At 55.0% G+C, this 13553-nt stretch overlaps 1 protein-coding gene across 6 annotated transcripts; it reads left to right on the forward strand.

Annotated features, from left to right (window-relative positions):
- The first annotated feature begins 5696 nt into the window (after positions 1-5696).
- On the forward strand, positions 5697-11079 carry TMEM18 (transmembrane protein 18). Of its 6 annotated transcripts, none has more exons than XR_009566239.1 (6): positions 5697-5837; positions 6722-6842; positions 9072-9126; positions 10183-10276; positions 10364-10634; positions 10913-11079. XR_009566239.1 is itself a non-coding variant. In XM_060309574.2 (6 exons), exons 1-5 carry the CDS (start codon positions 5781-5783, stop codon positions 10574-10576), a joined length of 540 nt encoding a protein of 179 aa, XP_060165557.1. In that variant the 5' UTR covers positions 5697-5780; the 3' UTR covers positions 10577-10579; positions 10913-11079. The 6 variants fall into 6 exon arrangements, 4 of the variants coding, with proteins under 4 accessions (XP_060165557.1, XP_060165558.1, XP_030700343.1 ...); XR_009566240.1 differs by having other exon boundaries at positions 10917-11079; XM_060309574.2 differs by having other exon boundaries at positions 10364-10579.
- Positions 11080-13553: the final 2474 nt, after the last annotated feature.

The following is a 13553-nucleotide window of genomic DNA, read 5'->3' on the forward strand; positions in this document are numbered from 1 at the left end:
CCCCACGGCCAGCACAGGAAAGCCCACGTGAATGAATAATGTTGCTGCCGTATCAGTAAACAAACGATGCTGCAGCCATCGAGCCATCCACCGCTCCAGCTGCCGGACGGTGAGCCCTGAGGATGCCCACTGCCACGCCCTCAGCCCCTGCAGCCACTCCCTGAAGACGGGGCCCCCTGAGGGCACTCAGGATGGGAAAGCACAGGACACTGGTCCCAGGTAGCTGAGGTGCGGATCAAAGGAACGATTCCGGTGAGCGCAGACTCTTGCATCTTCCCATGCATAGAAAAGGGCTGAATTCATTAACCTGAGATGTCTGGTTTTCTTTAACGAACAGTCATCTGTGATGTTGCGACTGCCTGGTCTCTGTGGCAAAAACCCCTGTAGATCCTGGTTCCTCCCCGACCTCTGCACAGCGGTCCCTCAGCGCTACTGGCAGGCTGCGTCCTGGGCTTAAGTCCTCAGTTTTGTCTGCCAAATAAACATCATCCTCAACTTTTAGGTTGTGCATTATTTTTCAGTCGACACCCACAACGCCTTCTCCACTGGCTCTGGACTCTTAGAGGGACTCACCGGTGGCTGCTGTGAAGGCAGCGAGCTCCCTGAGGGGACAGGAGCCCAGAGAGCTGACCCGGTCACTTCCCGAGGCGGGTTGTCATAGGAACAGGAGGAGTGAACAGCGGCTGCTAAGGCATCCGGCTTGCCCTGCGTTAGACACAGTCAGCTACTCTAACTCGGCCCTTCTCCAGCGACACTGCCCTGGAGCCGGCGTTGGCAGGAAGCCGAGAACCCTGCTCTTTATGCCCTAGTGTAAGAAGCCATCGTTAGCGAGGAGAAAAACTGCCTTTGAAGTCGTTGATTTCTCCAGCCCGTCTCCCTGACAGGTCAGGGTAGTAAATCCTGAGTATAAACATCCAACATCAGAGTTGAGAGCAGTCACTGCAGGATGGCAGACTCATTCTCAAACAGCTCCGTCTTCTAACCAAATCCTCACCTGGACAGATGGTTTAACAGTCACAGCATTTCTGGCCCTCATCCCACAACTCCAGCTTTGCCTTAGAGGAGAGCTGAACCTGACCTAAGACCCGAACGTCAACTCAAGAAAGGCAGGTTGTTGGTCTGCAGAATTGTTGGAGAGTTGCATTCTGAGACCAGGCTGTGCTTGCGAAGAGAATCAGGCCTTAAGCCAACGGTTTACTACTCTGGGGAAGAGCTGTCTCCTGTGCAAAGAAGCGTTTTCTAATTAGAGGGGACCATTTGGGAGGAGGCCAATGGGGAAGAGTAATAGCCTCTGGAATCAGCTGAGTCTCCCCCGGATCCGGACTGTCTCCCTGGCTGTCACGCTAGGCAGTGTATTTACTTCCCTGAGTCTCAGTTTCCTCACTGCACAGTGAATCCACAACATCCATCCCCTCAGTGGTTTAGGAGCATTTAAGTAATAGGTCGACATAGAGGTTTCTGCTTCTGGAGCAGTCAGCTACACCCCCATCCTGTCAACCTCTTTCAGACGAGGAAGCCTGTGGCCTGTGAAGCAGGACTGAAGTCAGTTAAGAGGTCCCAGAAGGAGGGCAGTTTTGAGATGATGCAGGTGTCAGCAGCTTTCGGCAGGAACGAGCTCTCTGCAGGAGGCCCCTTCTGTCTTGTCACTAAACTTAGACCAGCCACCCCCATGCTCTGCTTGTCTCCGACCCAAGCACACCTTTCAAATCTCTTGGTCACACAAAGCCTTGCCTAATCTTGTTTCCTTCCGTAGATCAAGGAAGTAAAGATGAAGAATAAGTGATTAACAGATGATCAGATCTTTCCCCAGCTTCCCCTTTCAGGAATCTTGTGAACAAACTGTGAACAAGACAGCAACTAAAGAGCGAGCCACGGAGTCGACAGCCTGCACACAGTGGGGGATTGCGATGAGTCTGATCTCCCACCTCCACGATTTAACTGAGATTACGTCCCCACTCTCCCTTTAAAAGCTTGCATGGCCGGGCAGAATCTTCGGGGTTGGTTTTGGGGATACCCAGTCCACCTTCTCCCCAGATTGCTGGCTTTCTGATTAAAAGCAATGTTTCCCATTTCCACCAAAACTTACCTTTTGAATACTGAGTTTTGAGCAGCAGGCAGCTGGACCTGAGTTCCGTAACACAGGTATCATACCCTCGGGGAGGGGAGGACATATATTACTTCCTCCCTAAGATAGTGGCAATTGAAACCTACAACCTGAGCTCCTCCTGAGGTTTCCTTCTTTTTTTCCCATCCACCGTGTTCAGAACCCCTTCCTCCCACTTGCTGTGTCCGCTCCTCCTGAGGTTTCCTTCTTTTTTCCCATCCACCGTGTTCAGAACCCCTTCCTCCCACTTGCTGTGTCCGCTCCTCCTGAGGTTTCCTTCTTTTTTTCCCATCCACCGTGTTCAGAACCCCTTCCTCCCACTTGCTGTGTCCGCTCCTCCTGAGGTTTCCTTCTTTTTTCCCATCCACCGTGTTCAGAACCCCTTCCTCCCACTTGCTGTGTCCGCTCCTCCTGAGGTTTCCTTCTTTTTTCCCATCCACTGTGTTCAGAACCCCTTCCTCCCACTTGCTGTGTCCGCTCCTCCTGAGGTTTCCTTCTTTTTTCCCATCCACCGTGTTCAGAACCCCTTCCTCCCACTTGCTGTGTCCATTTCCAGAGCAGGCACCCTTGGGTGTGGCAGCTATCTGTTACACAGGCTGTGGGTTAACTGCGTCCCCCAAAGGTATGTTCAAGCCCTAGTGCCCGTGAATGGGAGCCTATTGGAAACAGGGCTTTGCAGATGTGATCAAGCTAGGATGAGGCTCTACTGGAGGAGGGTGGACCCTGACTCAGTGACCGGTGCCCTGATGAGAAGAGAAGGTGGAGGCGCATGTGACAGTGGAATGTAGGGCTTGCCACCCTCCGTGGGAAGCTGAAAAGGCAGCAGGGACCTTGCCCCCTCCTTCAGAGGGAGTTTGGCCCCGCTGCCCCTGGGGCTTTGGACCTCCGGCCTCCAGACTGAGAAGGGCTGTCTCCTGCTGTTTTAAGCCCCCTGTCGGGTGTTCCGTCAGCGCAGCCACAGGCAAGAACACAATGCTGGCTATGCAGCAGGTTGGGCCCCGGAGACACCCCCCGTCCAGGTTCAGTCTGGAGGTGTCCTGGGGTGTGAGGTGTGACTTGTATACTGCTGGACGGTCCAGGGCTTCCCAGCTTCACCCCTTGGCCCTTCCTGCAGAATGGTGGAGGGCACGATTTGCTGGGCCAGAAACCCCCCTTTACAGCTGGAGCCACCTTGCAAAGGCCAAAGCAAAAGGTTTTCTGGTTACAATGACTCTAAGACTCGTATAAAATCGAGCCCTTGTTGGGTGTCTCTGATCTGATGGCATCTACCCCAGTCCCTGCCTTTGTGGACCCACATCAGTGACACATGCAAAGGCCAAAGCCCACCTGGCTGAGCCCAGGTCTGCAAACCATCACAGTCGAAACACCTGACCTGAGTCCACAGCCGGCCCGAGGAGTCCCCAGCCTGGCAGCCCCAATTGTGACACATGAAGGTACAATTGTGACACATGATTTAAACCCTCAACTTCCATTTAAAAAATTCTCAGTATGTCCAGGCAATGCACAAAATGTTGTGAGTTTGACAAAGGTCAATAAACACATCGTCTCCTATGTCTGAGACAGAAACATAAATCAATGGAAACAGCACATGGCGATGTGCCCTGTAATCCGTGTAGTTACAAACTCCTCCAAGAGCCCTGAGGTCAGGAGACACTAACAGAACAGTGAAAATATAAATTGAGGATGAGATATTAATTTGTTGTATTTTATCTATAAAGCTTTTATTATCCATAATTACGGACTTTTCACAAGCACATTTCTAAATGACTATAATTTTTTAAAGGCAATCTGTGAAAAAAAGAGTCATAAATAACAGATTTGGCTATTCCGTAATTCTCAGAAGAAAAGTATTTCTCCACCTAAAATTAAATGGTATAAATTAAAACCTCTCAATTCAACAACTATGAATATATGAAAATGCATTTGTTGCAAACAACTTTACCTAATTTATGTTTTTAAAGCTGGCTGTGTCTGCGGTGTGAAGACTGGACTGTGGGAGAGTGAGGCCAGGAGGACAGAGCCGTCTTATCCAGCGGGGGATGGGCAGGGCGGGGGCGCGATGGGTGGCGGCCGCCATAGAGACCTCCCCACCCTGGAAGCCGGAGTTGCCAAGTATGGAGTTTCTGGAAAGCTCCTCAGGCAGCAAGGAAGAGCAACCCTGGTGCAGCCTGGCTCACATGTTTGGGTTCAATCCTGGCTTGATTTCCCCCAGTCAGGGAGGCCACCTGCCAAGAGCTCACTTTCTCCCTCCCCCCTGCCGCTCTGCAGGTGCCAAGTACCCTCAAGGTGGCGACAGGCTGCAGTCCTTTTCCTCACACCCTCCCCCAGGTCCACCCAGAGAACGGGGTCCGTGTCTTCACCTGACTGAGTGCCTGCGAGCCAGGGGCTTCCCTGTTAGTCTGCAGACACAGGGCAGGATGCCAAGTACTGATTCCATTAATTCTGTGTCTTGAATCAACAGAGAATTCAGGATTCCCTGATTGGTGTGAAAATAAAGGGAACCTCATTTAAGATGGAAACGGGAAGCAGAAGGGGATACGCTCAGGCAGGTACCACTCCGGCCCTCTGCAGACCCAACAAAAGGAACGTCCCTACTTAAGACCGGCAGGGGAGGGAAGATTTTCTCCCCGCCTGGCAACAGCCCAGCCAATGAGAGACTGTCACCACTCACCCAATGAGAAACCACCACTGCCCAGCCAATAGGAACCCCTCAGCACCCTTCACTCTCCCTTTCCTCCAATGGACTTTCCTTCAAGGCAGCTCTTTCCACTTCCCCCTTTTTCTTTATAAAATGATACGCTCCTGTCCTTTGTTTGCCCAACTTGCCTGTGGTTTTGCCTTAGATTATATGTTCCAAGCTGCAATTCCTTTCTATTCCGGAACAAAGCCATTTAGCTGGTAAAACTACTGGCCGTTTTGTTTTTAAGGTCCATGTGAGCTAGAAGCAATCAGCACCCACTTCTGGAGCTGACGGTAGAGTGAGCATCTGGAGACCCTGATTTCTCAGAGGGGCAGGGGCACTGTCCCCTCTGTCCCACTCCATCCACCGACGTCCAGGTCACTGTCCCCCTCCGTGCAGGGCACTGTGCCCCTCTCTCTCTGGGGTCCAGGTCACTGTCCCCTTCTGTCTCCCGGAATCCAGGTCACTGTCCCCCGTTTTCCCCAGTGTCCAGGTCAATTCCCTCTCTGTCCCCCGCCCGAGTCCAGGACACTGTCCCTTTCTGTCCCCGGGATCCAGGTCACTCTCCCCTATGTTCCTAGGGGTCCAGGTCACTCTCCTGAGCGATACCCCCACGCCCCCAGCCCTAGGCGTTGCGCGGGGAGGAGGCGGGGACGCCCACTAGCCCTCAGTCCTCCGAGCTGCCATTTATGAGAGCCCGCCACATAGGAAGAACTAAAACGTCCCTCTCGCAGCAGCTCGCGGGGGAAAAACAACGCTGGAAGCTACTCGTAATTCCCTTATATTTATTTTAACACCACGGAATCTCGCGAGATTTGAACCTGGTACCGGGAACTGGAGATATCGCGAGATGGCAGGTTGCCTGCCGCTTCCGGATACAGCAGGCATCGCGATAAGTGGAGATAACGCGAGAGGACACCAGAGGACTTCTTGACCTATCCGGGCGGGGCGGGGAAGACGAAAAGGTGGTGGTGAGGCAGGGCCTTTCCGGAGGCGATGCCGTCTGCATTCTCAGTCAGCAAGTTCCCCGTCAGCATCCCCGCCGTGATCACGGTAAGTCGTTGCCTCCTTGGCCGTCAGTTCGGTCGCTGTCGGCTGGGGCCTCTCCAAATTTCCCAGCCTCCGCCGGGAACGCCGGCGGCGCCGGACGGGAGGCGTGGGTGGGGGGTGCAGGGGCGGGGCCTGTACCTGGGTGGGCGCGGCGTGGGGTGGCGGTGGGGCCGGGGCGTCGGGGCGGGACGAGATTGGAGGACCTTCAGGCTGGCGGGATGCTGAGGTGCGGGGCGTTCGGGGGTCGGGGGTTTGCGGGGAGAGCTGGGGCCTCGTGGCGGCGAGGAGCGGGGAGGTGGGCCGTCCTGGGCTGGGATGGGGGGTCCGGCTGGCGTGGACCCGCTGTGGGCAGAGTGGCAGGGCGCGGGCCGCTCCCCCAGCACCCGTGGCCCCGGGGGACCTGAGCCTCAAGGAGGGGGTCCGAGTTCAGGGGTGCGGACGAGCCCAGCTCTAGAGTTGAGCGGACGTGCGGTCGCAGCACTGTCTGGAGGGCAGGAGAAAACCACATCTTGCCAGTTTGGGTGGCCCGGGTTTCTGAGGCTTTAATCACTGCTCGGAGGAACTGGTAGCTTTGCCTCTGGGGGCGACCGAGTGCAGCCAGGCACCGCTTTCTCATCTCCCCGTGGAGGAGGGTCTTTAGATTCTCCCAGCTTGAAGCGCAGTTCTGTTCGACAGGTAGGAAAGCCTTCAGTCCTGTGTGGAGGGACAGCCAGGCACGGCCGGGTGACAGTCCTTGGACGTGGGTGCAGTGGGGGTCCCTGCTCCCCCTCCCCTCCCCGTGTCCTGTGAGGCTTGGCGGGCGCTCGGGACGGGCTCAGAGGAGAGGCGGTGTGAAGCCTGGTCCAGTGCAGGTGGGCCCTGACGAGGTTCTGCTGTGTGTCCTCCAGCAGACGGACTGGACGGAGCCCTGGCTCGTGGGGCTGGCTGCCTTCCACGTGCTCTGCCTGCTGCTCACCTGCTTCTCATCGCGGAGGTACAAGCTACAGGTGGGGCACTTCCTGTGCCTGGGTGAGTACAGTTCTGTGGCTCGGATCGCTGTGCGCTGCGGCAGCGCGTGTGCCTGTTCTCCCTGTAGCCTCAGTGATATGTGAATATATTTGTAAGGCCTCTCAACTCTCCTGTCTTGTGTTCTGCTTTGATCGCTTGTGGGTACTATAAAGATAAGGTACATTTTGGATGTTGGATTTCAAAGGCGTCTCAAGCACGTGTTGTGTTCCTGGGAGGGTGCTGAATACCAGTTACACAAACGAGAGCTGGGTTTGCTGAAACGCCGACTCTGTACAAGAGGCTCCTCTGGGCGCTTAGCTGCCCTGCCTGCTCTGGGAGGGAGTGCAAACCAGGAAGGAAAGCGCTGTGGTGCAAAAATAACACATTGCCTGAGTCAGTTTTGAAGGTAAGGTCTACAGGGTTTTAGAGAAGACACAGAGCTGTGGGGAGTCGTTGAGAAAGATTTCACAGAGAAGGTAAAGTCATGGTAGGGAGTGTAAGGGTGAGTAGAATCTCTTTTCTAGGGTGAGGAGCAGATGTCGGGCCCAGGCCTGGCATCTGGGGCGGAGGCAGCCGGTGAGAGCACAGGGGCGACGTCAGGTGTCAGAGAAACCACGTTCTGATGCCGACTAGTTAGAAGTATGTTCAGCCAGGAGAGGTGGGCCAGGGCCTCAGAGGCTGTGCTGGGCTCTTCGTCTTGTGGACGTCGGGAAGATGCTGAAGATCTTGCTTGGTAGTTTAACGAAGTCCCAAAACTCACCTTAAATGTGATTTTTCAGTTGGCCTTGTGCAAGGTGGGAAGTCCAAACAAGAGGTCGTCTTAGGACAGGCGCGAGGCAGCAGGCCTGCACCGGAAACGGTCCTGACGGTCAGGGGTGGCTGTCACTTCACTTCTTTACGTGGGAGCCCTAGGAAGGACCGCGAGGGGCGGACAGGACAGACGGGCTCCGGAGCCTCGTAGGGCTGGGGGTCCCCGGCGTCCACTGAGTAGCCACAGCCCTGCTGAGCATCATGGCAGGAAAGGCGGGAGCACCGTGAAACCCTGGGAGGGGCCGGACTTAAGTCACTGCCCTGACATTTAAACCGAGGGGGGAAGGATGCGGGGGAACCAGCCAGGCAGCAGGCGTTCGAGGGCCGGATGGGACCCTGCAAGCCCCGGGAGTAACGTGTGCAAAGGCCCCGAGGCAGGAAGCACAAAGAAGGTGGTGGCGTCATCCGCAGAGCCTCGTGCAAGGAGCCCATGTACTTGAAAAGCTTTGTGAACCTGGGCGCTGCGTGTGGGTTTGTTGTTTTCAAGGACGAACAGAGGGTGACTTTTAGCGTGGGGATGATAGATGCTGGTCTAAGCGCGTTTACACATCTGATGGCCCATTTGATTCTCACACCCACAGAAGACTTGCATGTTATTTGCTGCAGTCTTACAAACGAAGCACAGACTGGTTCACTGCGCCCCCAGCTCCTGAGTGGGGTGCATGGTGGATGCATCCCGTTGCCCTCTGGGGAGGTGCCTCTGCTGTGCTCAGGCCTCTCTTCTCCTCTCCCGTCTCCTTTCTTTGGCTTCCTTGATGTGCGCCTCAGGGTCCAGTCGTCGAGGGAGGGGTCAAGGATTGCTCTCCCCCATTTCACCCCAGGAACCGGGGTTTTGCACAGTTTTACAAGGCTGAGGTTCCTGGCGACCGTCCTCCCCTCCGCCAGCCCCATCCAGGCCCTGAGCAGCTCCTGGTGCTGGGCCAGCCTGCGGTCCTCGCGCCCTGGGCGGGGCTCCCCGCACTCCGGGTGGGACTGCGAGGGCCGACGGGGCTGTCCTCGGCTCCTGTCCCCTCGGGTCGGTGCTCCCTCCGTGTCTTTGCCGCCAGCACCACTGGGGGCTCCAGGCAGCCAGAGGCTGCAGGCAGGTGGCCTTCAGCTCTGGTCTCAGGGCCCTCGGGTTCCACTGCCGGCCTTGCACCCGATGTGTGACCTGCGGGGCAGGGAGGTCGGCAGATGGCTCAGTGTGGCCACTGTGGTGTTGGGGCAGGAAGCCTGGTCGTGGCGCCGCTCCGCTGAGGGCTGGCCTGGTCTGACCGAGACCACCGGACTCGTGCGTCACCTCGGGTTTCTTTTCTGTGTAATGTGAAGTAGGAGTTACGTCTCATCCAACGTGGCATTGTTCTGTTACGTTTCTGTTACGTAGCATGTTGTGAAGGATGTATAAGGCTGTGGCGGTGGACTGGTCCCCTGAGTTCTCACGTGGGCTTGCTTTCTTCTCAGTGACCTTAGTCTACTGCGCGGAGTACATCAATGAAGTGGCGGCAATGAACTGGAGGTGAACGGCCCCGGGCACGTGGACCTTGTGTGAGACCGTCCCCGTCAGCAGCAGAACACACCCAGGAAGCCCCCCGCTCTCGCTTATAAAGCAGCCCCAGCCCCGTCCACGTCCCAGCCTCCTTCACGATGAGCCTTGGACGGTGGTCACCGTCGGCCCTGGAGGCCCCCCGAACAGAAGCGCTCTTGTCCGTGACGGGGAGACCGAGATCCACCCACGATTTACTTGGTCCTGAAAACGCTGGTCCCTGGTTTCCGGGACACCGGCCATTCTGTCCTCGCCTGCGTGTCCTTTCCTGCTCACACACCTGGGCAACCCACTCCATGTCCAGTGAGCCCCATGAAGTCGACCCTTCCCCTGGGCCCCCCTTCCAGAACCGCCCCAGGCCTTCTGCTCCCTCGGGGCCCGCAGCTTCTCCTTCTGGCTTCTCAGGACGGGGTGCTCGCAGGTCAGGCAGGAACCCTCGGGAGGCTGGAACGAGTCGGCAGGGGAGCGCCGCCGTCCCTGTGTCCCCGCAACCCGGGGGACGACGTGGCCCGATCAGCACGCTGCCTCCCGGGTCTGCCCTCAGCACCCTGCCTGCACAGGTCTCAGAGCAGAGTGACAGCCACGCCCCGGCCGCCGCGCCCTCCCGGCGGCTTCAGACCCCTGTCATTGGGTCAGGAGCCCACCCTCGGCCCCCCCGCACCACCCGTCCCCCCGCTTTGTCTCTTCCGCTTCTAATTAGGACGCGCATCCTGACCACCCCTCGCTGTGGCCCCAGGGTGATGACTGTTGCTGAGTCAGTGACGTAAAGTTCGTGTCCTGCGCTGCCACTGAGAGGGACGCCACGCTGTGTCCCCCTCTCCAGGGGCTCGGCCTGAGCTTGCATGGGGGCCGCAATGCCCCTGGAGGGTCTGGGAATCGTCCCCCACGGGGTTAGGAGGGTCGCCATCGTGTGCAGGTGGGGCTCTGCCCGCACCTCGTCCTCGTGTGCGGAGGGGCTCCTGAGACAGAGAGTATCACGAGAACGCCATGTTGTGACGCTCTGTGATCTTTAAATCTTTCTTGAAACAGGTTGTTCTCGAAATACCAGTATTTTGACTCGAGGGGCATGTTCATCTCCATAGTGTTCTCGGCGCCCGTGCTGCTGAACGCCCTGGTCATCGTGGTACGTGTGTGCCGGAGCTTCGGGCCTCTGTCCTCCTCACACGGCCCGTGTCCACTTCTGACCGCGTCTCTGCACGGTTCTTTCCAGGTCCTGTGGGTGCGCAAGGCCCTGACCGTGATGACCGACCTGAGGGCCCTGCAGCAGAGGAGGAGGGCCAGGGGCAGGCCCAGGAGGAGTGACGCCTCGGATCCGGCCTCGCGCGCTCCTGGACTGCACTTAGACCAGCCTTTAGGGCAGAGTTTGCCGCATGTCCACCAGGGCACTCGCCGGGCCTGCAGGGGGTCCCATCTCTCCAGTTAAGTTGTAAGCAAACGGAGCCGCGCACGTCGCCGCACGTCCACGGGACTCCTGTGACCGTGTGAGCTACCAGACATCTGTCCACGTGGGGACGGTGACTGAGTGAGGGACAGTGCCATGCACGCGTGGGCACCTCCGTCACCCCCATCAACTCGCATCACCTCCATCACCCCCTGTCAACCCCCATCACGCCCGTCACCTCCTATCACCTCCATCACCCCCGTCACCCCCATCACCCCCGTCACCTCCGTCACCCTGGTCTGATCTGCATAGCGGTGGCCTCTCCATGTGGTGCTGCCACAGGACAGAACATGAGGGGCTGCCTTTCCTTTCATCCAGTTAGAGATGTGACGACACTCGGAGGCCCTGGGTCGGAATCCACAGAAGCAGTGGCTGGATGAGCCCCTTGAGTTGTTTTTTGGAAGGAAAGTTGCCAGTAAAAACAGTCAACATTCACCTGTTTCAACTAACAGATTTTTTTATGGCAAATACAAATATCGATTGTATTCCTGTGTTCCACCTTCTTTTTACCCTTTGGGTGTCCTGGGACGTGATGCCGTTGGTTTATCGGAGCAGGTGCACTATTTCTCTGTGATGTCCGCTCTGTAAACCAGCGTCTGTGCAGGACGCTCGTGGTCTTGTCACACCTGGAGCTGCAGCTGGAGGATGACGGGTGAGCAGCGCACCTGTCTAAACACACAGCGTTCAGTAAAGAGGATGCTGTTGGCTCCTGATTTGGGTTTACGAAAATAGTTTGTGAATAGTTACCATAATTTTAACAAGATAAGTGAAATACATTCGTCCGATTTCAAAAAGAAAAGAAAATTTGTTCATATGAAAGCTTTAGAAGCTCAAAAGGTGACACTTTGACAGATTATGAAATTAAATCTTGAAATCCAGATATATAAAGGTTTTATAGGTAGGTATAAACTCTGAGTAGAGAAATTATTTCCTGAATTTTGACATTAGTTGTAGAAGTGAGTGGGTAGAACTTCCTCGATAAATCTACTGGAGATCTTAACCTGAAATTTTTTCCAGTCCCTCCTTGATGTCTTAAACTTCTGTACTGAACGTTTTAAAAATCGGCTTAGGGGCTTCCCTGGTGGTGCAGTGGTTGAAAGTCCGCCTGCCGATGCAGGGGACACGGGTTTGTGTCCCGGTCTGGGAGGATCCCACATGCTGCGGAGCGGCTGGGCCCGTGAGCCATGGCCGCTGAGCCTGCGTGTCCGGAGCCTGTGCTCCGCAACGGGAGAGGCCACAACAGTGAGAGGCCCGTGTACCGCAAAAAAAAAAAAAAAAAAAAAAAAAAAAAAATCGGCTTAAAAAACAGCATCTCATGTGAAGTCAGATTTTAAATTTCTTGTACCTGACAGCATGCCTCATTTTGCATTTCTGGAAATTTCCAGTTCAGGGTGTCTAATGTTCTCATGGCTTCAGAAGAGTCCACTGCATCCCGAGTGATTTCCTCGGAGAGCAGGGCCGAGCTGGCCGGTGCCCTGGGAGCGCGGGTATGGTGGGAGGGGCTGAGGGCGAGATGGCTGGTCCCTTCCAGCCATGCGGTCAGGCCGGGGCCCAGGGGACAGAATGCATGGATAGGAACATTCTGGCCTCGGCCACACAAGCCAAGGAGGTTCTGGGGCATTTTCCCTGTCCATAATTATTTGGGCTGTCTTAATATGGGACTAGCTGACTGAATCTCAGTTTTCCTGTGATAGTAGTGTAATAGCATTGTTAACTTCGCATAAATTTGGCGTTAATGGCATATCAACCTAAAGACATGACATGGGCCTTTTCGTTCACTGGTGTGTGCAATTATTTTGTAACAGTTTTGTTTTCACAAACACTATTTTTTAACTGTTTTTGGTAAGTTCACATTCAGTGGCTAATGCAGTGTTAACAGATATTTCTCTGTGCTGCTTGGGGAAATCCTGCAAGCCAGAATTGTCCCCAGAGGGTTTGGGGTGTATGAGCCTTGCTGTGTGGGGCATGACAGGAGGGGTTCACAGGGGCCCTCCTGGCCCGTTGAAGGAAAGCATATCCCCATTCCTGGTTTCCTGCGGTCCCTTCTCACCCCAGAGCTTTAGCAAAAGGGGGTGGGTTTGGAGCCAGAGAAGGATGCCCGGTGACGTTGTTTGGGCATCTGATGGAAGTTTGTGTAAGTAAATGAAACAGACCACAAAACATTTACACATCAGCTAACACCTACATGAAATAAATAAGCAAAACTGTAGAGATGACAGTGTGTTTGTGACTGTTTTGCACTAACTGCGTGTCACTTGGCTGTCACCTTCTGCCGGCATCCTTACAGTCTCAGCAGGCATCCACGAAGGGGTGTCAGGACCACAGTCTCTTCCCGACGGGTTCACTTGCTGAGATGGTGTAAACCACAGAAAATAGAAGGTGTTACCGTGAAGTTACTCGACAAGCTTTTTGCTCTTTAAATTGCGCTCTGCAGGTTGTTACTGATGTCATAGTTATCAAACCAAAATAGTAAATTCAGTTTATGTGAAATCAGACTTGAGTGTTAAAGTTACATGCATTTAATAGTAAGAGTTGCAAAGTTGAAAAAAGTTGTAAATGCAGACAGTTTATATTTTGACAGTATAAAAGTTTATCCAAGAATCTCTCAAAACATACCTGGTATATAATTCAAAGGTCTAAAATTTTGAAATACATTTAGTAGAAATTTGTGGGATTTTGTTCCCTTTTCTGCAGCGTAGCAACCAGCCTCAGTCATCACCTCACTTCCTTTCGTGGCTGGTCGCCTGCTTAGGTTGGGCTAGTGACCAGGGGACCTGTCTCCCCAGCCGAGTGGTGTGTGTGTGTGTGTGTGTGTGTGTGTGTGTGTGTGTGACAGTGTCCGCTGCTTATTCCCTGGAGTCTCCATCTGGAGCAGAATAGCTGGCACTGAAAACGGTCAGAGATGGAAGTTCAGCTGCAGACAGGATGGGTTTGTGTTTGCAGAGCTGCCACATCCACA

Source organism: Globicephala melas, chromosome 12, assembly GCF_963455315.2.
Source record: "Globicephala melas chromosome 12, mGloMel1.2, whole genome shotgun sequence".
Classification (NCBI taxonomy): domain Eukaryota; kingdom Metazoa; phylum Chordata; class Mammalia; order Artiodactyla; family Delphinidae; genus Globicephala; species Globicephala melas.